Raw genomic sequence first — 19,987 nt, 5'->3', positions numbered from 1 at the left:
TGTAAACTTTGAAAATATTGTTATTTTGCAGGCATGGATGAATGAACATTTGGCTGGGTGTAAAATGTAAGGTTGCTGGATATTTTGTTTTCAGCGATTCATTTTTGGTCTTGTTGCTGTTGAGAAATCAGCTGTTAGTCTAATTGACATTTCTTTGTAGAAACCTATTTTCCCTTTTCCTTGTTTTAAAATTTTTGTCATTGGTGTTTTGTACATGCTATGTCTGGGTGTGGATTTATTTTTATTTATCCTGGGAATGGTGTATGTTGTTTGATTCTAAAGAAAGTTCATATCTTCCATTATGAAAATATTGTCTCTCCCCTTTCTCTTTATCTTCTTCATTAGTAATTCCTATTAGAAAAATGTTGGTTCATCTCATTCTGTCTGCATGCCTCTTAATCTTTCTTTCATATTTTCTTTTTATTTCTCTGTGCCATATGCTGGCTCATTTCCTTAGCTCCATCTTCCAGTTCACTAATTCTCTCTTCAGCTATTAATAACCTTGCTGCCTTAACCTATTAAATTTCAAAAAATTGCAATGACTTGTAAAAAAATGTTTATAGGTGCTATATAGTTTTCAAATTCACCTCTTTTTCATAGGGTATGTTTCTTCCGTTGTTTGTAATAATTTAAAGCCTACTATATAGTCTCTTCTGTTTTGCCTTCTTGGAGTGCCATTCCTTTTGTTAATTGTGTCTGCTGATTCTCCCTTATGGTGGTTCATTTGCTTCTATGGTTTGGTTTTTGATTATAAGCTCATCTTTGGGCTTTCTCCCAACTCCCCTTGGCCCTTCCCCCTACCACCCCACAGGATTCCTGTGTGCCCTGGGTTTTAGAAGAGCCTTACACAGTGCATTTGCATTTCTTGTGCTAGGTATCTCAAGGTTTTCACCAGTCTGAAAACACTTTTCACATTAACTCCTTGGTTTGGGTCTCCTGCCCCACAGAGACTTGGATTTTTCACCAGTGTGTGGCTCAGTCTTGGAGTTTGGATTCGTTGCAGAAGCCTGCTCTTTCCCCTGCCATCTCCCTAGCAGAGATGGCTTTCTTTTTATTCTCTGGGCCAGTGGGGAACGTTTTTTCTGACGCACCTGATGTGCAGAGGCAGCCTTTTGTATTTCAGCTTTTTAGAGGGGTTTCAGCTCCAGTTCATGCAGACCCAAGGTCTCTTCTGTCACTCAGTGGACTTGAAGTCCCCACCCTTAGCTGTTGGAGCCTGAAACCATTCTAACACCTGGGCCACCTCAGCAGCATCTGTCACTAACCCTGCTGGTTCCCGGTCTCTTCCTTGCCCCTGGCACTTGGGTATTGCCCTTTCCTTCCATTTAGCTGGACATTACATTTGTTTCTTGTTTTATCCAGTGTTTGTAATGGAAGGCAGAGTCTGTATTAGCTCCGAGTAGCAGGACCTGAAATTCCTGATCTAAGTGTCCTACTGAAGTAAGCCTTGTACTTTTTTTTTTTTTTTTTTTTTTTTTTTTGAGACAGAGTCTCACTCTGTCACCCAGGCTGGGGTACAGTGGCACAATCGCGGCTCACTGCCACCTCCGCCTCCCAAGTTCAAGTGATTCTTGTGTCTCAGCCTCCTGAGTAGCTGGGATTACAGGCATGCGCCACGACGCCCGGCTAAGTTTTGCATTTTTAGTAGAGACAGGGTTTTGCCATGTTGGCCAGGCTGGTCTCAAACTCCTGGCCTCAAGTGATGCACCCGCCTCAGTCTCCCAAAGCGCTGGGATTACAGGCGTGAGCCACTGTGCCCGGCCAACCTTGTACTTTAGATAAGCCTGTTTCTGCTTGATTTGGCCTCAGGATAAATCTGGAACTGAAGATAGTTCTGGAAGGCTGTGAAAACCTGTTTCTTAGATGCTCTGAAAGACACCCACTCACCCACTCTCAAAATCTTTCCTGATTCACTGTTGCTTTTTTCCCCCTTCATCATCTTTAGTCTTTTTATTAAAATGGAGAAATTTTTCTCCAATTACATAAATGATATGTATTTATTGTTCCATCCCTCCTCAGTTTGGGCATACAGCCTAGCCAATGGCTATGCAAATAGAATCTAAAGTCATGGACCTCGGTCTAAATCCCAGTTCTGCTGCTCCTAGCTGTGTGACCTTCAGGGAGTGACTTAGCCTCTCTGAGACTCAGTTTCTTTATCTATAAAATGGGTGTGATTACCACCCTAAAAGGGAGGCACCCTAAAAGCGAGGACTGACTAAGATAATTCCAGGCATTTGGCTGAGTCCTAGCCTCTGGGTAAATGTTAACACATGGTGGTTATTATATTATTATTTATTTATTGAGACAGAGTCTCGCTCTGTCACCCAAGCTGGAGTGCAGTGGTGCGATTTCGGCTCATTGCATCCTCCACCTCCCAGGTTCAAGCGATTCTCCTGCCTCAGCCTCCCAAGTAGCTGGGATGACAGACGTGCACCAGCACGCCCAGCTAAAGCACATAGTGGTTATTATTACTGCTATAAGGCGCATGGTAAAGAACAGAGCATAGCTGTAGGAAGGGAACATAGATGAGCAAAACAGACTGTGATTTTTAAAGTCACGAGCACCCACTCTGACAGCTTTCTCAGTTGCCTTATTGCTCATGAGAGAAGAGTAGATTCTAAAGTCAATTCACTCTGTCCCAGCTTCCCCTTCAATCCTGAGAATTGGAGGATTCATTCAGGGTAGGAAAAAACCCACAGAGATCCTAACAGGACCCTTGGTATCCGAGGTTGAAATAAACACTGCTGACATGGGCCTGCGGCAGCTCTTACCAGAAATTCCTTGGCTTTCACACTTACAAAGTGGGTTGAAGTTGGCGTGAAAAGGGTATTAAGGTGCTGCATAAATGCCAGCAATTAATCTTCGAGCCTCTGCTGCTGCTGCTCTGAAGGACAGAATTGGGTTTGAGAGCTTCCTTCTCAAGGCCAAGTGCACCCAAATGCATCGTTGGTTAATTTTAACAACCGAGCAGCTAAGAGTGATCTGTGATGTATACGAGTTCAGCACATGGCATCCAAGGAAAAGGCAGGTGAAGGAGAGGAGCCGGCATCCAGCATCGCGAAGTGCCCTGCGTGTGCCGGGCATGAGAGGGTAGTCCCCTGTGGAGTGGCTCCTGCAAGGCTAAGGAGGCTGTCCCTCCCTGCCTTCCTCCCAAGGCCCAGGGTTAGTCATTGTTTTGGCTGTAGCCGCAGGAGGCATGCAAGTTGCTGTGTCCCTGGTGAGCCTGGATCCAGCTGAACAGCCATGATGGTATCACGGGATTACTTAGGGAACAATAATAACAGTCCCGGCAACCCCAGCGTCTCCTGCGTCTCCTACGTCTCCTACCAGATCCTGTGCTAAGGGTGTGCATGTTCTTTTTAAAAATTGATGCAAAATTCATGTAACATAAAATTTACCATTTTAGGTTGGGTGCTGTGGCTCACACCTGTAATCTCAGCACTTTGGGAGGCTGAGGTGGAAGGATCACTTGAGGCCAGGAGTTCGAGACCAGCCTGGGCAACATAGCAAGACCCTGTCTCTACAAAAGAAAAATTAAAAAAATTAGCTGGGTGCTATGGTGTGCACCTGTAGTCCCAGCTACTCAGGAGGCTGAGGCAGGAGGATCACTTGAGTCCAGGAGTTTGAGGCTGCTGTGAGCTGTGATCGTGCCATTGCACTCCATCTGCCTGGGTGACAGAGTGAGAGACCCTGTCTCAAAAAAAAAAGTTACATTGTAACCGTTTTATAGTATACAGTTCAGGCTAGGAGCAGTGGCTCATGCTTGTAATCCCAGCACTTTGGGAGGCCGAGGTGGGCAGATCACTTGAGGTCAGGAGTTTGAGACCAGCCTGGCCAACATGGTGAAACCCCATCCCTATTAAAAAAAATATTAAAGTGTATAATTCATTGGCATTAAGTACTTTCACAATGATATGAAAACATCACCATATCTATTTCTAGAGCATTTTCATCGCCCTCCAAAAAACCTCATACCCATTAGCAGTCACTCCCCATTTCCTCCTCTCCCAGCCCCTGGCAACCACTAATCTGCGTTCTGCCTGTGTGGATCTGCCTGTCTGGGGCATTTCATGTAAATGGCATCCTGCAGTAGGCCGGCCTTGTATATCTAGCATTATCCCTTCTTGGAGTGTGACAGGGCTGCCTCCCTTTGTATTGCTTTATAACATCTTATCACCTGGATATACCCATTTTGTTTTTGCACTCACCAGTTGTTGGACGTTGAGTAGTTGCCACATTGGTGGTTGTGATTGTGAATAGCTCGTGGTGGTTTTTCATGGTGTGAACAACCTCATGAGGGAGGACGTCCCGTTGTCACCTCTGTATCACAGAGGAGGAAGCAGCCTCATGAGTTCAGGGTGACAGCTGAGTGGGATGCATAGCAGAGACTCACAGCAGCCTCCCCCAGCAGCGCTGTCAGGAGCTCACCTTTCCATCTGGCCTGGCTCACCTCTGTATTCCGGGATTTCCCCAATGTTTAGGTTGAGTCCTGGCCTCCTGCTCCCATCCCCGTGGCCTAGAACCTCCACTGCAACCCTGGTGCCCGCTGGCCAGCTGAAGCAGCGTTTGCTGTCCTGCATCCTGGCGAGGGGATGTGCGTTTCCAGCGGAATGGGGCCGCGCTTTTTGCATCTGCTTCCCTGGCCTCTAGCAAGCACCTAGCAAACCAGAGGTGCTCAGAGGGCCATGCAAGCACAGGTGGGGCCTTAGGGTGCCCTTCAGGGCCCACACACACTCCCGGGGGCCAGCAGGGGTTGTGGGAAGAGCAGGCAGTGGTGTGCATGCCCCTCATCTGGGTCCTGGGACTACAGGCTCACAGAGTCCTGGTGCCCCAAAATGGATGGGAGCGCGTGGTGACATTCTCTTTCCTCCTGAGTCAGGGGAGGGAGGCCGGACTCCAGGATGGATTTCAGGCCTGCTCCTCTGCCCCTGGGCCCCTCCCATCCTCCCTGTTCTGGACCATTGTCCTTGACCCCCTACCCTGTGTGGCTCTCCTCCCGCTGGTGATGCCTTGCTCAGCACAGCAGGGCCACAAGCAGGTCTCCACAGCCTGATGGGGGAGGCCTGGGCCAGGCAGGCAATGCACTTAACCCAGCATTCAGAACCCTTTGCAGTCGAATGCCAGTATTTTTTAACCCAGCGGATTTCTGCCTCCTCTTAATGAAAGGGGAAAATCTGGCCTCCCATGGCAGCAACTGGCTGGAGGGAACGGTGGCAGCCCCTTCGACAGGGTGGGGCTCCAGTTCATGCCTGCACGGGCGCCTTCTCTCACTTCATGCCTTTCTGACCCTGGAGACACCGAAATTTTCAACCCCACCTTGACAGCATCTGAGGAAGGAATTGGCTTCTATTGCCCCTTCATCCCCACAGTTAAACGGTTTTTACATTGACACCTAATTCACAGCTGATGACATTTAGCATTTAAAAGTGTACAGTTCAGTGGCTTTTAGTATATTCACAAAGTTATACAAACATCACCACTGTCTAATTGTTTTTTGTTTTTGTTTTTTTTTTGAGATGGAGTCTTGCTCTGTCACCCAGGCTGGAGTTCAGTGGTGCTATCTCAGCTCACTGCAACCTCCGCCTCCTGGGTTCAAACGATTCTTCTGCCTCAGCCTCCCCAGAAGCTGGGACTACAGGTGCGTGTCAACACATTTGGCCAATTTTTGTATTTTCAGTAGAGACAGGGTCTCATGTTAGCCTAGCTGGTCTTGAACTCCTGTCCTCAAATGATCTACCCGCCTCAGCCTCCCAAAGTGCTGGGATTACAGGTGTGAGCCACAGTGCCTGGCCACCACTACCTAATTGTAGAAAAACTTATCACCCCCAAAAGGATACCCACTGGCAGTCACTTCTCATTCCCTCAACAACCTCCAGCCCCTGGCAACCATCAATCTACTTTCTTTCTCACTAGATTTGCCTGTTCAGGGCACTTCGTATAAATGGGATCATACACCGTGTGGCCTTGTATGTCTGGCTTCTTTCACATCGTGTGATTATTTCAAGGTTTATCCATGGCGTAGCATTTACCAATGCTTCATTTCTTTTTTTGCTGAATAATATTCTGTCATCTGGATGTGCCACATTTTGTTCACCCATTCCTTTGTTGATGGACGTTTGGATTGTTTCCACCTCTTGGCACTTATGAACAGTGCTGCTTTGAACATTGGTTACAGGTTTCTGGTGTGGACGAACATTTTCTTTTATCTCAGGTATAAATGGAATTGTTGGCCGGGCGCAGTGGCTCACGCCCGTAATTCCAGCACTTTGGGAGGCCGAGGTGGGTGGATCACCTCAGATCAGGAGTTCAAGGCCAGCACAGCTAAAACGGTGAAACCCCATCTCTACTAAAAATACAGAAATTAGCCAAGAGTGGTGGCACATGCCACCCAGTGCAGGGAGGCTGAGGCAGGAGAATCACTTGAACTCAGAAGGCAGAGATTGCAGTGAGCTAAGATTGCACCACTGTACTCCAGCCTGGGCGACATAGCAAGACTCTGTTTCAAAAAAAAAAAAAAAATTGTTTTGGAGTAGAATTGCTGGATTACATGGTAATTCTATATTTAATTGATTGAGGAACTACCAAACTGTTTTCCACGGTGGTTATACCATTTAAATCCTCACTAGTAATGTATGAGAGTTTCAGTTTCTCTATAGCCTCATCAACATCTATTATTTCTTTTATTTATCATTATAGTCATCATGGTTAAAAAAATTTTAACCCAAATACAATTATACAAGTAATCTCCGTAAATTGCAGAAAAGTTAAGGGGCAGATAACCAAATTTAGGATCAAAAGGAGGAGGAGAAAAATGGTCTGTAATTCCACCATCTGAAAACAACTGACTACTATTATTTTGTTGTATACCCTTTTCTATTTTTTCTTGTGCACATGTGTATATCAATATGAACTTTTGCATGTAAATGAGATCTTAGTCTGTTGGATTTTCCACTCAACAACATGCCATATGACATTTTCCGATGTCCCACAATATTTAAAAAATATTTATAAACGCTGTGTAGTATTCCGACTTCAGGATGTACCAGGACTGATCTGTCTCGTTTTCTGTGGCTCAGTATTTCCCCCAATTTCTTTTCTTTTTCCTTTTTTTTTTTATTTTTGAGACAAAGTCTCGCTCTTGTCCCCCAGGCTGGAGTGTGATGGCACGATCTCGGCTCACTGCAACCTCCGCCTCCCAGGTTCAAGCGATTCTCCTGCCTCAGCCCCCTGAATAGCTGGGATTACAGGCACCTGCCACCATGCCCGGCTAATTTTTGTATTTTTAGTAGAGATGCGGTTTTACCACGTTGGCCAGGCTGGTCTAGAACTCCTGACCTCAGGTGATCCACCCACCTCAGGTGATCCACCCGCCTCAGCTTCCCAAAATGTTGGGATTACAGGCTTGAGCCACTGCGCCCAGCCAATTTCTTTTCTTTTTGTTTTGAGACAGCCCCTCGCTCCGCTGCTCATGCTGGAGTGCGATCTTGGCTCACTGCAACCTCAACTTCCTAGGCTTAAGTGATCCTCCCACCTCAACCTCACTAGTCACGCCCAGCTAATTTTTTGAATTTTTTTTTTTTTATATAGATGGAATCTTCCTGTCTTGCCCAGGCTAGTCTTGAACTCTTGGGCGCAAGTGATCCTCCCACTTCAGCTTCCCAGAGTGCTGGGATTACAGCCAGGAGCCACCACACCTGGCCCATTTCCCCTAATTTTTTTCATTTCTTGTTTTTTTTTTTTTTGAGACAGAGTTTTTGCTCTTGTTGCCTAGGCTGGAGTGCAGTGGCACCATCTCAGCTCACTGCAACCTCTGCCTCCCAGGTTCAAGCGATTCTCCTGCCTCAGCCTCCTGAGTAGTTGGGATTATAGGCGTGCACCACCACACCCAGCTAATTTTTGTATTTTTAGTAGAGATGGGGTTTCACCATGTTGGCCAGGCTGGTCTCAAACTCCTGACCTCAGGTGATCCACCAGCCTCGGCCTCCCAAAGAGCTGGGATTAAAGGAGTGAGCCACCACACCCAGCCCCTGATTTCTTACTGTTCTAAACAGGCAACCATGATTACCCTCGTCTGTTCATCTTTATACACCTGTCTTAATTCCTCAGGATTTGTTCCTAGGGATCAAGTTCTGATTCAAAGGGTATATACCAGTGCTGCCCAACACAAATAATAATGTGAGGTGTAATCATGGTAAATTTTTTAGTAGCTGTAATGTAATTACATTATGTAATGTAATTCTAAATTTTCTCATGGCCACATTAAGACAAGTAAAGAAATTAATGGTGTGATGAATTTTAATAGTGTATTTTATTTAGCACATTATATTTAAAATATGATCATTTTTACCATATGATCAATATCAAAAGTTATTGCAGTCGTCTGTGTTCTTTTTTGTACTTAGTCTTGGCAGGCTGGTGTGTGGTTTCCACTTCAGCACATCTCAGTCTGGGCTCACCACCTTCAAGGGCTTAGCAGCCACTTGGACAGGCAGGTGTGTTCCTTCACGTTGAAGTTTTTGATACAAAGTGACAGTTCGCCTTCAACCCCAAAAGATTAGGCCAGTTAAACTCCCACCAGCTCCATGGACTGGTGTGCATTTCCCTCAGGTTGAAATCTAAAACCAGAAATAATGAGGTCCAGCTGCCAGGAACCAAAGCCCATTCTGCCCATCATCCCCATGGCAACTGTGACCTCAGGGCCCTGGAGAAGGGCTCAGAGGTGAGGACCAAGGAAACTGGAAAAGCTTCCAACCCAGGAGCCCTTGAGGAAAAGGCAGGTCTTTCCGTGGGCTTTGGGGCCCTGATGCAGGCAGACGTGCATCAGGTGCTTACGCGAGAGGCCCTGCTGGGGGCCCAGGGTCAGCCTGGGGGTGGGGGTGGGGAAGGGGTGGAGGGGCGCAGTTAGGAGGAAGCAGCTCACCAGACATGTTGGGTTAGACCAGCTCCACCTGCCAGGGCCTGGGGTATTCTGAAAGTCAGTTCCTGAGGCTTCAGAAATCATCCTTTCTCTCAGTTACTGTGCCGGAGGGGTCTTGCCTGAGCTGTGAGCAGAGCCCTTGGCTCCAGGGATTTGGGTGTCAAAAAGAGGGCCCCAGAAGTGGGAGGTTGTCTTCCTAATCCTTTGCTTTCAATCAGGCAGGACAGAGGGAGTATGTGTATGTGAATTTGCACGTGTGTGCATGTTTTTTTTTTTTCCATTACCCAGGCTGGAGTGCAGTGGTGTGATCTCGGCTCACTGCAACCTCTGCCTCCCGGGTTCAAGTGATTCTCCTGCCTCAGCCTCCCAAGTAGCTGGGATTACAGGTGTGCCCCACCACGCCTGGCTGATTTTTGCATTTTTAGTAGAGATGGGGTTTCACCATGTTGGCCGGGCAGGTCTCGAACTCCTGGCCTCCAGTGATCCGCCTACCTCAGCCTCCCAAAGTGCTGGATTACAGGCATGAGCCGCCGCGCCCAGCCTTGCATTCGCTTTGGATGCTGTTAACTGGAAACTCTTCATTAGATAAACTTGATCTAGGATGATTTATATACCTCTTCCTAGCTGTGGGATCTTGGGCACATCCCGGAGTTCTCATCTCTAGAATGGGCGTAGAATCATACCTACCTAACAGAACTAAGGAGAGGGTTGTACCAGCCCAGGCTTATCCAAGTAGTTGAACACAGGGGCCAGGAAACGGTAAATGCTCAGTTAATGTCTGCCCTTGTTGTTATGATTATGCATGTAATTTATTTTTTAAATAGCTTTCACACACCATGAGATTCACCCCCATTTAAATTGAACCCCATAGTTTTAGTATAATCACAGGGTTATGTAACCATCAAAACAATATAATTTTAGAACATTTTTATCTCTCTCCAAAAGAAACTCCAGTGCCCATTAACAGTGTCTCCCTGTTCTCCCTCTCCAGCCCTTCCCCTCCCTGGCCTCAGGCAACCACTGGTGTACTTTCTGTTCCTAAGGATTTGTCCATCTGAGCATTTCATGCAAATGGAATCATCCCATGTGTGTCCTCTCCAGTGGCCTCTTTCACACACCAGGATGCTTTCAAGGTAACGCTTTTTTTTTTTTTTTGAGATGGAGTCTCGCTCTGTCACCCAGGCTGGAGTGCAGTGGCACGATCTTGGCTCACTGCAACCTCCACCTCCCGGGTTCAAGTGATTCTCCTGCCTCAGCCTCCCGAGTAGCTGGGATTACAGGTGCCTGCCACCACTCTCAGCTAATTTTTTTATTTTTAGTAGAGATGGGGTTTCGGCATGTTGGCCAGGCTGGTTTCAAACTCCTGACCTCAAGTGATCCACCCGCCTCAGCCTCCCAAAGTGCTGGGATTACAGGCATGAGCCACCATGCCCAGCCATAACTCATCTTTAATAGTGGTTGTTTAGGTGCACTTGTTTAGCTGTAATTTCTAATCATTATTTATCATCAGATCAGTGTGTTTTGGGGGTTAAGTGATCATACAAAAGGAGACAGACAAATAAAAAAAAGAAAACAAAACACAGAACTCCACGTTTTCTGCCAGACAGACTGAGTTCAAATTGTGGGTCTGCCTCTGTCAAGGTCAGTGACCTTGAGCAAGTTACATCCCTTCTGTGCCTCAGTTTGTTCTTCTATAAAACGGAAACAGTATGTCCCTCATAGGGTCATGGAAGGAACTAAAGAAGATGATGTGTGCCTGGGACACAGTACTCAGCCAGTGAATGACTTATTAATAGTGATATTTATGAGATCTCTCAGCCATCTAGATAGGATCATGTTGTAGGCTGAAAAACTTCATCACAAGACTAATACATATACATTGTACATTAGAGAAAAATTGGAAAATATAGATGAACCAAAAGCAAAACAGTCTTTAATCCAGGTATTGAGATGAGAAATAATAATTATTATTTTGGGGAAAATAACTCTAGGATTTTTAAATTACTTAAACACATTTGTATATTTTTATGTCTTTTCCACAACACAGAGTTGTGCTCTCTCAGTAGCAAGCTGTTTTTAGGCAGTATTATGTGGAATGTATTTCTATGCAAATACACAACTTCACTATTAAAGGCAGTATACCTAAAAACAATTTTTTTTTCTCCATCTTGCACTCTAAAGGTATACTTTAAAAAAAAATTGGCTAAACATACCAAAAAGTGTTTGACCAATCTGTTTTTTTTTTTGGAGCAGAGTCTTGTTCTCTTGCCAAGGCTGGAGTGCAGTGGCGTGATTTTGGCTCACTGCAACCTCCGCCTCCCGGGCTCAAGCGATTCTCCTGCTTCAGTCTCCCAAGTAGCTGGGATTACAGGTACCTACCACCATGCCTGGCTCATCTTTGTATTTTTAGTAGAGACGGGGTTTCATCATGTTGGCCAGGTCTCAGACTCCTGACCTCAGGTGATCTGCCCACCTCAGCCTCCCAAAGTGCTGGGATTCCAGGCGTGAGCCACTGCGCCCAGCCCCAATCTGCTTTTGATGGTCACTTAGGGCAAGTCGAATTTTAAGCTATTTTAAAGAATGCAGAGTTGAACACATTTATGTATTCATGTTTTTGTACCTGTTGCGTCTATTATTTTTAGGATACATTCCTGCCAAGTGGAATTACAATTTTAAAAAATTTTTATTCATTTTTCTTTTTTCTTCCCAGATCTCCTTTAGTCAGGGAGGAATAACACATTTTTTTTTTTTTTTTAGTAAATGTTTTGTCATGATATAGTGCACATCCAGAACAGTGCATCACTCATAAGCATACACACAGCTCTTTGAGGTTTCCGAGAACACGACTATGTAAAGTGTATGGAGATCTAGAAATGGAACATTCCTAGTACCCAGAACTCCCTTTGCACTCCATTCAAATTACTCCTCCTCATCTCATCCTCCAAAAGTCATTTATAATGTTAGCGTCATCTATGATGCTTCCCTTAAGAGCAGCCACTATCTTGACCTCTAACATTGTAGTTGAGTTTTGCCTGTTTTTGAACTTTATGCAAATAGAATCATAAACTATGTACACTTTCCTGTCTGGCTGCTTTTGTCTGTGATTATCTATATTGTTCATTTTCATTGCTGTGTGCTATTCCATTGCTTGACTATACTACACATTAACACTCTACTCTGCCATTGTTGGGCATGTGGGTAGTTTCCAGTTTAGGACGATTCCAATGGCACCGCCATGACATCTTTGTACGCATGCTTGGGTGAACAGAAGTATGCATTATTTGTGTACATACCTAGGAGTGGAATTGCTAGGCCATGAAGTATGCCAGTGTCCCTGCTGACATACCTATGATATAAATGGCCATATTTTCCTGCAGAAAGGTAGAAATTGCACTTTGATGATTCACCTAACCGTCCCAAGTGTCAGTGGCTACATCTGTAACGAGAGGATACAGCCCCCTCCTAGAGTGTTGGGAGGAAGAGATGAGCTAATCATTGGAGCCGTGCCCACAGGAAGTAGGGAGCCCTCAGTCTGGGTTGGCAGCCTTAATGAGCTGCTGGAGATGCTTGAGAATACTGAGCTGTTGATTCTTGAAGAGCCTGAGGCCAAAAAACAATGAGCAGGAAGTGAGGTGACCAGTTGGCCCCAGAAATTAGCTGCCTCTGTAACAGGAGCAAAACAGTGCTTAGGGGTAGGGAATGCTGGGAGGACTGAGGTGGGAGGTCACAGCTCCGCAGCCCAGCCCGTGTTTTGGAAAGGTTTGCGTGAACTCTATATAGTCCCCAGGAACCAGACCTAAAGGCCTTGAGCACCAAAGTACTCTGGGCAGACAGGCGATATTACTTCGTGGTGAAGGCTGGCTTTGGGGTCGGTCGCACAGACTTAGAGTTCAGTCCCAGCTCTGCTTCTCTGTGTTGTGGGATCTTAAGTGCTCTCTGAGCTGCAGTTTTCAAATTATAAAACTGAGATAACGGCCGGGCGTGATGGTTCACACCTGTAATCCCAGCACTTTGGGAGGCTGCGGTGGGCGGATCACTCAAGGTCAGGAGTTCAAGACCAGCCTGGCCAGCATGGCGAAACCCCGTTTCTACTAAACATACAAAAATTAGCTGGGCATGGTGGTGCGTGCCTGTAATCCCAGCTACTTGGGAGGCTGGGGCACGAGAATCACTGGAACACGGAGGCAGAGGTGGCAATGAGCTGAGATTGCACCACTGCGTTCCAGCCTGGGTGACAGTGTGTGACTCTGTCTCAAAACAAACAAAAAACCTGAGATAATATCCACTCACTTATTGAGTTATTTTGATAATGAAGTGAGAAATGCAGATCACTGTTTAATATTGTGCATTTTTTAGAGACAGGGTCTTACCCCGTCACCCAGATTGGAGTCCTTCCATTTCTTTGCTCCACCAGATTCTCCATACATTTCTCAGTATAGGTTTCCCAGATCATGTCCAACACCAGCCTGAACCCTTATTTCCTCTCGCTACTCATCTGACTCTGAGTCTGTGACTATAAAAAGCCCCTTTCTCAGCTAGGATAAAACTCATCTTCTGGAGTGGAAGAGGAAGAGTCAGACAACCAGATGCAATTTTCTCTAGGCTGGGTGTGGTGGCTCATGCCTGCAATCTCAGCACCTTGGGAGGCCGAGGCAGGCAGACTGCTTGAGTCCAGGAGTTTGAGACCAGCCTAGGCAACATGGTGAAACCCTGTATCTCTTAAAAAAAAAAAAAAATATATATATATATATATATATATATATACACACACACACATACACAAAAATTAGCCGGGCATGGTGACACTTGCCTGTAGTTGCAGCTACCCAGGAGGCCGAGGTGGGAGGATCCCTGGAGCCCAGGAGGTGGAGGCTGCAGTGAGCCGGGATGCCAAGGTCATGCCAGTGTACTCCAACCTGAGTGATGGAAGTGAAACCCTGCCACAGAAAACAAAGTTTCTCTTTAGTGGGCTGGGGAAGGTCAGAGGCTGGGAGAATGGGCTGCTTCATGACTGCCCTGTCTCAGGAGTTATTAGTACTAGTTGTATTATTATTACTAAGGCAGTTGGAACTGATCACTGCAGAGCTGTTTCTGGGAAGAATGGGAAATCCTTTCTCTGCTGCTTCACCCAGCACTCGCTTTTGCCATAGTGGGAGATGCTTTGAGAAGGGGTGCGGCAGCCAGTGGGGATGGGGCAGACGAATATCTGCAGCCTCCCTCTGACAGTCAGTGATTTTTTTTCTGTCTTGTTTTTCTCTCTTTCCCCCCACTTCTCAGTCTCATCGGATCAGATCGAGCAGCTCCATCGGAGATTTAAGCAGCTGAGTGGAGACCAGCCTACCATTCGGTAAGATTGGCAGCGGGTTTGGGTGCTGGGTGGGGCCATGCCCTTGCGAATTTCTTGTCCTTTTTCTTTCCTTGAGTGCTGAGTGGCGGGGGTAGTTGTTTTTTATTTATTTATTTATTTTGGAGATGGAGTCTTGCTCTGTCGCCCAGGCTGGAGTGCAGTGGTGCTGTCTCGGCCCACTGCAAGCTCTGCCTCCTGGGTTCACACCATTCTTCTGCCTCAGCCTCCCCAGTAGCTAGGACTACTGGTGCCCTCCACCATGCCCGGCTAAATTTTTGTATTTTTAGTATAGAGACGGGATTTCACTGTGTTAGCCAGGATGGTCTCGATCTCCTGACCTTGTGATCCGCCCGTCTCGGCCTCCCAAAGTGCTGGGATTATAGGCGTGAGCCACCGCGCCGGGCGAACTGTAGTTGTTTTAATGCTTCTGGTCTCTTCTAAGACAAGATGTTCCCAAACAGTAAGGAAAGAACCACTTCTGTTTCTATGAGGATCACACAATTATAAATTATAACTAGCGTGGAAGCAAGGAAGGGCTCTTCAGCCACCCCCTGCCTCACCCTGACTTCCTCGGATGGAATGTGCTTGGAATCTCAGACACATATGGAGGACCTGTTAAATCCCAGGATCCTTCCAACTGCCGGGCACACAAAGATGAATCAGTTGTGGTGCAGCCCAACTTAGGGGCTTGGGCTACCATCAGGACCTCTGTCTTTTGACTCTCCTTCTTTAGGGTTAGTTCTAGCCTCAGGCAAGATGGGGGTGGCCGCCTCAAATTTCTCTTAAGGAAAATCAACCTTCTGCATTATGTTTTGTTAATCTTTTAGATACCTTCAGGTTGCTTTTTAATGAAGAGGAATGCCTTAAACTGTATTCTGGTTGAATTGTTTGTTATTTGGGTATTTTTAATTTTTTTGAGACACGGTCTCGCTCCGTCACCCAGGCTGGAGTGCAGTGTTGCAATCATAGCTCACTGCAGCCTCAACCTCTTGGGCCCAAGCGATCCTCCTGCCTCAGCCTCCCAAGCAGCTGGGACCACAGGCATGTGCCATCACACCCAGCTAATTTTTTTATTTATTTTTATTTTCGTAGAGGCAGGGTCTTGCTATGTTGCTCAGGCTGGTCGTGAACTCCTGGGCTCAGGTGATCCTCCTGCCTTAGCTTCCCAAAGTGCTGGGACTACTGGCATGCACCACCACACCAGCTAATTTTTAAAAGTTTTTGTAGAGATGGGGGTCTCACTATGTTGCCCAGGCTGGTCTCAAACTCCTGGCCTCAAGCAGTCCTCTCATTTCTACCTCCCAAAGTACTGGCACTACAGGTGTGCACCGCTGCACCAGACCTGTTAATTGTTTTGTATTTTTTTTTTTTGAGACGTGGTCTTGCTATGTTACCCAGGGTGGTCTTGAACTCCTGAGCTCAAGCAGTCCCCCCGCCTCAGCCTCCTGAGTGGCTGGGATTACAAGCGAGTGCTGCTTGAGTTACTTACAGCTAGATTAGTGAAAGGTCCTTGCCAGTGACTTGACGGTCACACAGAGTTCATGAGGAAGCTTCAAGTTGAACAAATTTCTACCATAAACTTCTAACAGATGTAGTTTCCTAAAATAAGCTTTCAGAGTCTCAAGGTTACTGCTTGTTGGAACTTTGAAACAAACCTTTTAATACTCCAGGAAAACTTCCTTCTTAGTAAACAGACTTAAATTTCCCCTAGGTTTTATGGAAACTGACATACAAATGTCCACTTTCTCTTGTGTGTCTAAACACAGGCATATTGTTAATCCAGTATATTTCATTCTTAATTTCAAGAGCTCAGATTCTGACGGTCTCATGATTCTTGTGGCCTCTGGTCTCAGTTTGATTGCATCCAAGGCTGACTTAAAGACAATTAAGATTTATACCTTTCATTCTACACATCTTGCCCACCAAGCCCAGTGGAGGAGAGAGAACCTGAGCCCAGTGGAAGAGTCACCTGGCTTCTCATTGGCTCTGATGGGGTCACGGGCCTGAGTCTGAGCCAATCGCCATGGCCAAAGACCAGACATACAAATGTTTTCCCCTAGAGCTATAAGGGCATGGGGCCTGGGGTCAGTTTCCTCCAAGGACAGGGATGGAGGTCAGGTGGTTTCAACCAGGGCAAGGTGAAACCTCCTTGGGTCATAGGCTGAGGAGTGTGTAGCATGACACAAGTCAGCCAGGCACTGAGATCTAACGGGGAGGTGGCATATATGGACACTGGATGTTGGAAAATAGAGTGTCAAGGGCATGCTTTGCTTGTTCCTTCAGAAGTTAATGAGCAGCCTGGGCAACATAGCAAGATGCTTTCTCTACAAAATATTTAAAAATTAGCCAGGTCTGGTGATGCACACATGTAGTTCTGGCTACTTGGGAAGCTGAGGCAGGAGGATCACTTGAACCCAGGGGTTCAAGACTGCAGTGGGCTATGAGTACACCACTGTACTCCAGCCTGGGCAACAGAGTGAGACCCTGTCTCTTAAAAAGTTCATGAGCATCTGCTCTGCGCCAGGTGCTTGGTCCCTACGCTGGTAGATGCAGCCGATATGGAGTTCACAGTGGAGGATGTGGGAAGGCAGAGCCCCTTTGTCCTCAAGACAGTTTTCCCAGCAAGTGGAGCCCCCAGCCCTGTAACAAACTGCCTTGGACTCATTGTTATGCATCTGATGTTAGATCCATCCAACCTTGGGTGGTTAACTTTAGGTTCATATTCTACATTCATAGAGATGCAGAGGCAAAAACCCAGGCTTTGGAGTCCAACTGTATTAGAATCCTTCATGCCATTGGCTGTGTGGCTTTGGGCTGGTCACTTCCTTTCTCTGAGCTGGTCTCCTCATCTGGAAAGTGAGCAGTCACTTGGGATTTGATTTTAGCATTAAAAATGAACAGTGGGCCGAGCACTGTGACTCAGCACACCAAGTCACAGCACTCCCAAATCTCAGCACTTTGGGAGGCCAAGGCTGGAGGATCGCTTGAGCCCAACCTGGGCAACACAGTGAGACCCCATCTCTAGGGAAAAAAAAAGCAAGTGCAAGCAGGGCAATTTAGCTCTAAGCTGGGTTCATAGGCATTTGGCAAATGGGGCTATTCTTCCACCCCTATCCTGAGGGTCTAATCTGAGTGTGGTGGGGGCCCAGGTGCTGTGTGAGGAGGAGGATATGATGCCGTTGGAGGCCCCTCCCACTTTTAGGTTCTAGGCGCTGAGCCCTGACACTGCATTGCCTAGCACCCCATCATAGGCTTACGAGGGGACGTACTAAAATGGCATTCCCTACAACAATTTTTTTCCAACTTGAGTGTGCTCGAATCACCTGGGAATCTTGCTGCCATGCAGGTTTTGCTTCTGCAGTTCTAGGGTGGGGCCTGAGACTCTGCATTTCTAAAAAGTGCCTCCGTTGCCCAGCACCGTGGACAGCACACAGTAGGTCCTCCATGGTTGAGTGGGTGGAGCGTCCTCCTCCTGCGGGAGCTGAGCTGGCGCGGCCTCTCTGTGCTGATGGCGCCAGACTCCTACCTCCCAGGCCTCACCTGCCCAGGCTCAGCTTAGAAATGTGAGCCGTTGGTCCTGCCCTGCCACCCCAAACCCTATTTGCCCCTCTCCTGCACACCCATCCCCAGGACCTCATATGTAGCGCCCTTGCACAAGCCCTCAGTGTGCCTGCCTGGCAGGGTCATTTAAAGGAGCCAGTGGGCAGCATCTGCTCAACAGCCCTCTGTGGCTACCCAGTGCCATCAAGGTCATCTTCGTGTTCTTGATGTGGGGCTCATACAGGTGTGTAGATGCTGGCTTCTGCTTTGCTGAGGCCTCAGTGTGGACCACATCTTCCAAGACATGTCTCCTGCCCCCTGAAGCCCCACAGCCTCCTCCTGGGGGTGCCCCATCCCAACATTCACAGCACAGAATTATAACTGCCTCCACATCCCCTTACCCCAGCAGACTGTGGCTTCTTGGGGGCCAGGAACTGATCGCCTTTTTCCTTGGCCAAAGTGCTGAGTCCAGGGCCTGTAACACAGTGGGTGCTGTGAGAGTGCTCAAATGAACAAGTGAAGGGATGAATGAATAAATGAATGAATGAAAGAACAAAGGAATGAGGAGTGAATATAATGACTAGCAGAGTTCTTTCCAGCACAGGAAGCATGGCCTACCTGAGGCCTGTTGTCATTAATAGTACTTCCTTGTTAGGTTGACATAATCCAGGTGAAAGAATTCAGCAGGGGTCTTGGCACGTAGAAGCAGCTCACAAATGTAAGCTCTTATTATTTGCACGTGTTTTATATGCTACACAGCAGGAGTGTGTTACTTTAATCTTTTTTTTATTTTTTGACAGAGTCTGGCTGTGTTGCTCAGGCTGATGTGCAGTGGTGTGATCTCGGCTCACTGCAGTCTTGACCTCCCAGGCTCAAGTGCTCCTCCTGCTTCAGCCTCCTGAGTAGCTGGGACTACAGGTGTGTGCCACCACACCTGGCTCATTTTTTGTATTTTTGTAGAGATGAGGTCTTACCATGTCGCCCAGGCTGACTTCAGTCCTACAGAACCTCATAGGAAGTAGAGGTAGGGATGCTCACTCTCCCCATTTTACAGGTGGGAAAGTAAGGCTAGAGAGAGAGGCCATGTACCTGGCCCTGGATCACACAGCTCATAAGTGGAGGAGCTGGGGTTTGAACCCAGTGCCAAGATCCTGCTGTAGGAAGCCAGGGACATTGCCTTGATTTGCAAGTGATCTCTGAGGACCTCAGTCTCCCTGCCCTGCTACTGGGGATGGGGGAGGTGTGTTTATAATTCCTGTCACCACCGCCCTGGTCTCAGAGCTTCAGAGTCGGCTTTGAGGTTCGTGTCAGCTGCACATAGTGACAGCCCCAGCCCAGCCTGCAGGAAGGAGGTGACTGACCACAGCTTCTTATGCAAACAGGCCTACAGGAAGGGCCTCCTTCCAGCCTCCCAGAACTGCTTTGCCTAATCCTAATCCACCCTCCAGGGCCTAGAGAAGGGAGATGAGGTAGCTTTTCAAGATTCCCTGGCCTTCTCCTGCCCCTGTTCCCCTGAGCAGCCCTGGCTTGGGAACTGGTCCCCAGTGCTGTCCCCTCTCTGCCAGGGGTTTTCTAAGTGACCCCAGGCCCGGTCTTCAACCTCTCAGATCCCTGGCACATCTTGGAAGCTGTCCAGCAGGCCCTGGGCTGTGCTGGGTTTTCAGAGCATGGACAAAATTTCTTTTCTTTCTGGGGACATTCCCCCACATGAAAATGGCATTGATTGGGGTTCCCTAGTGAAGGCTCCTGGCACCCCACTACAAGCTGCAATGGGGGAGAGGGTGCCACCTCCTTTGCCCCCTCCCGCTCAGACAGCGAAGGACCCACATACTTATGAGGATCCCACAGGAGGCTCGTGAAGACCTTGAATACAAAAGTCCCCTTAAAAATGATCATTCAGAGCCACAGGCTTTAGATGCAGATGAATAAGATTTGTAAGTTGTACTTAAAAATTTAAAGAAGAATTGGATTTCTAAATGTGTGGCTTGACAAATTGAATATAGCTTTACAAACTCTCATGAGGCAATTGATGGACCAAAATTGATTTTATTTTTAAGCCACCATTTCTTATCTGTGTTGGGCCTGGTCCCATCTCTTTCCAGAAGTCATCTCAGGACATCTGGGGGAGGGTTCGTCTTGCGGCATTGAAAGCCCCACTTCAAGGCCTTACTTTTGTGTGGGTC

At 47.2% G+C, this 19,987-nt stretch overlaps 1 protein-coding gene across 8 annotated transcripts in view; it reads left to right on the top strand.

Annotated features, from left to right (window-relative positions):
* TESC (tescalcin) overlaps window positions 1–19,987 on the top strand; it is a 60,503-nt gene that overhangs the window by 9,542 nt on the left and 30,974 nt on the right. For 4 of the 8 annotated variants that reach the window (XM_002823825.2, XM_002823824.4, XM_054527669.2 and 1 more), the window contains exon 2: window positions 14,195–14,264. In XM_002823825.2, the coding sequence (XP_002823871.1) occupies window positions 14,195–14,264 (70 nt within the window). Of the gene's footprint in view, window positions 1–9,893; window positions 10,051–14,194; window positions 14,265–18,609; window positions 18,723–19,987 lie in introns of those variants that run through there. The other 4 variants (XM_054527674.1, XM_054527670.1, XM_054527673.2 and 1 more) reach the window with 4 other exon arrangements.

Source organism: Pongo abelii, chromosome 10, assembly GCF_028885655.2.
Source record: "Pongo abelii isolate AG06213 chromosome 10, NHGRI_mPonAbe1-v2.0_pri, whole genome shotgun sequence".
NCBI classification, from domain to species: Eukaryota; Metazoa; Chordata; class Mammalia; order Primates; family Hominidae; genus Pongo; species Pongo abelii.
This window is presented reverse-complemented; position numbering and strand designations above follow the sequence as displayed.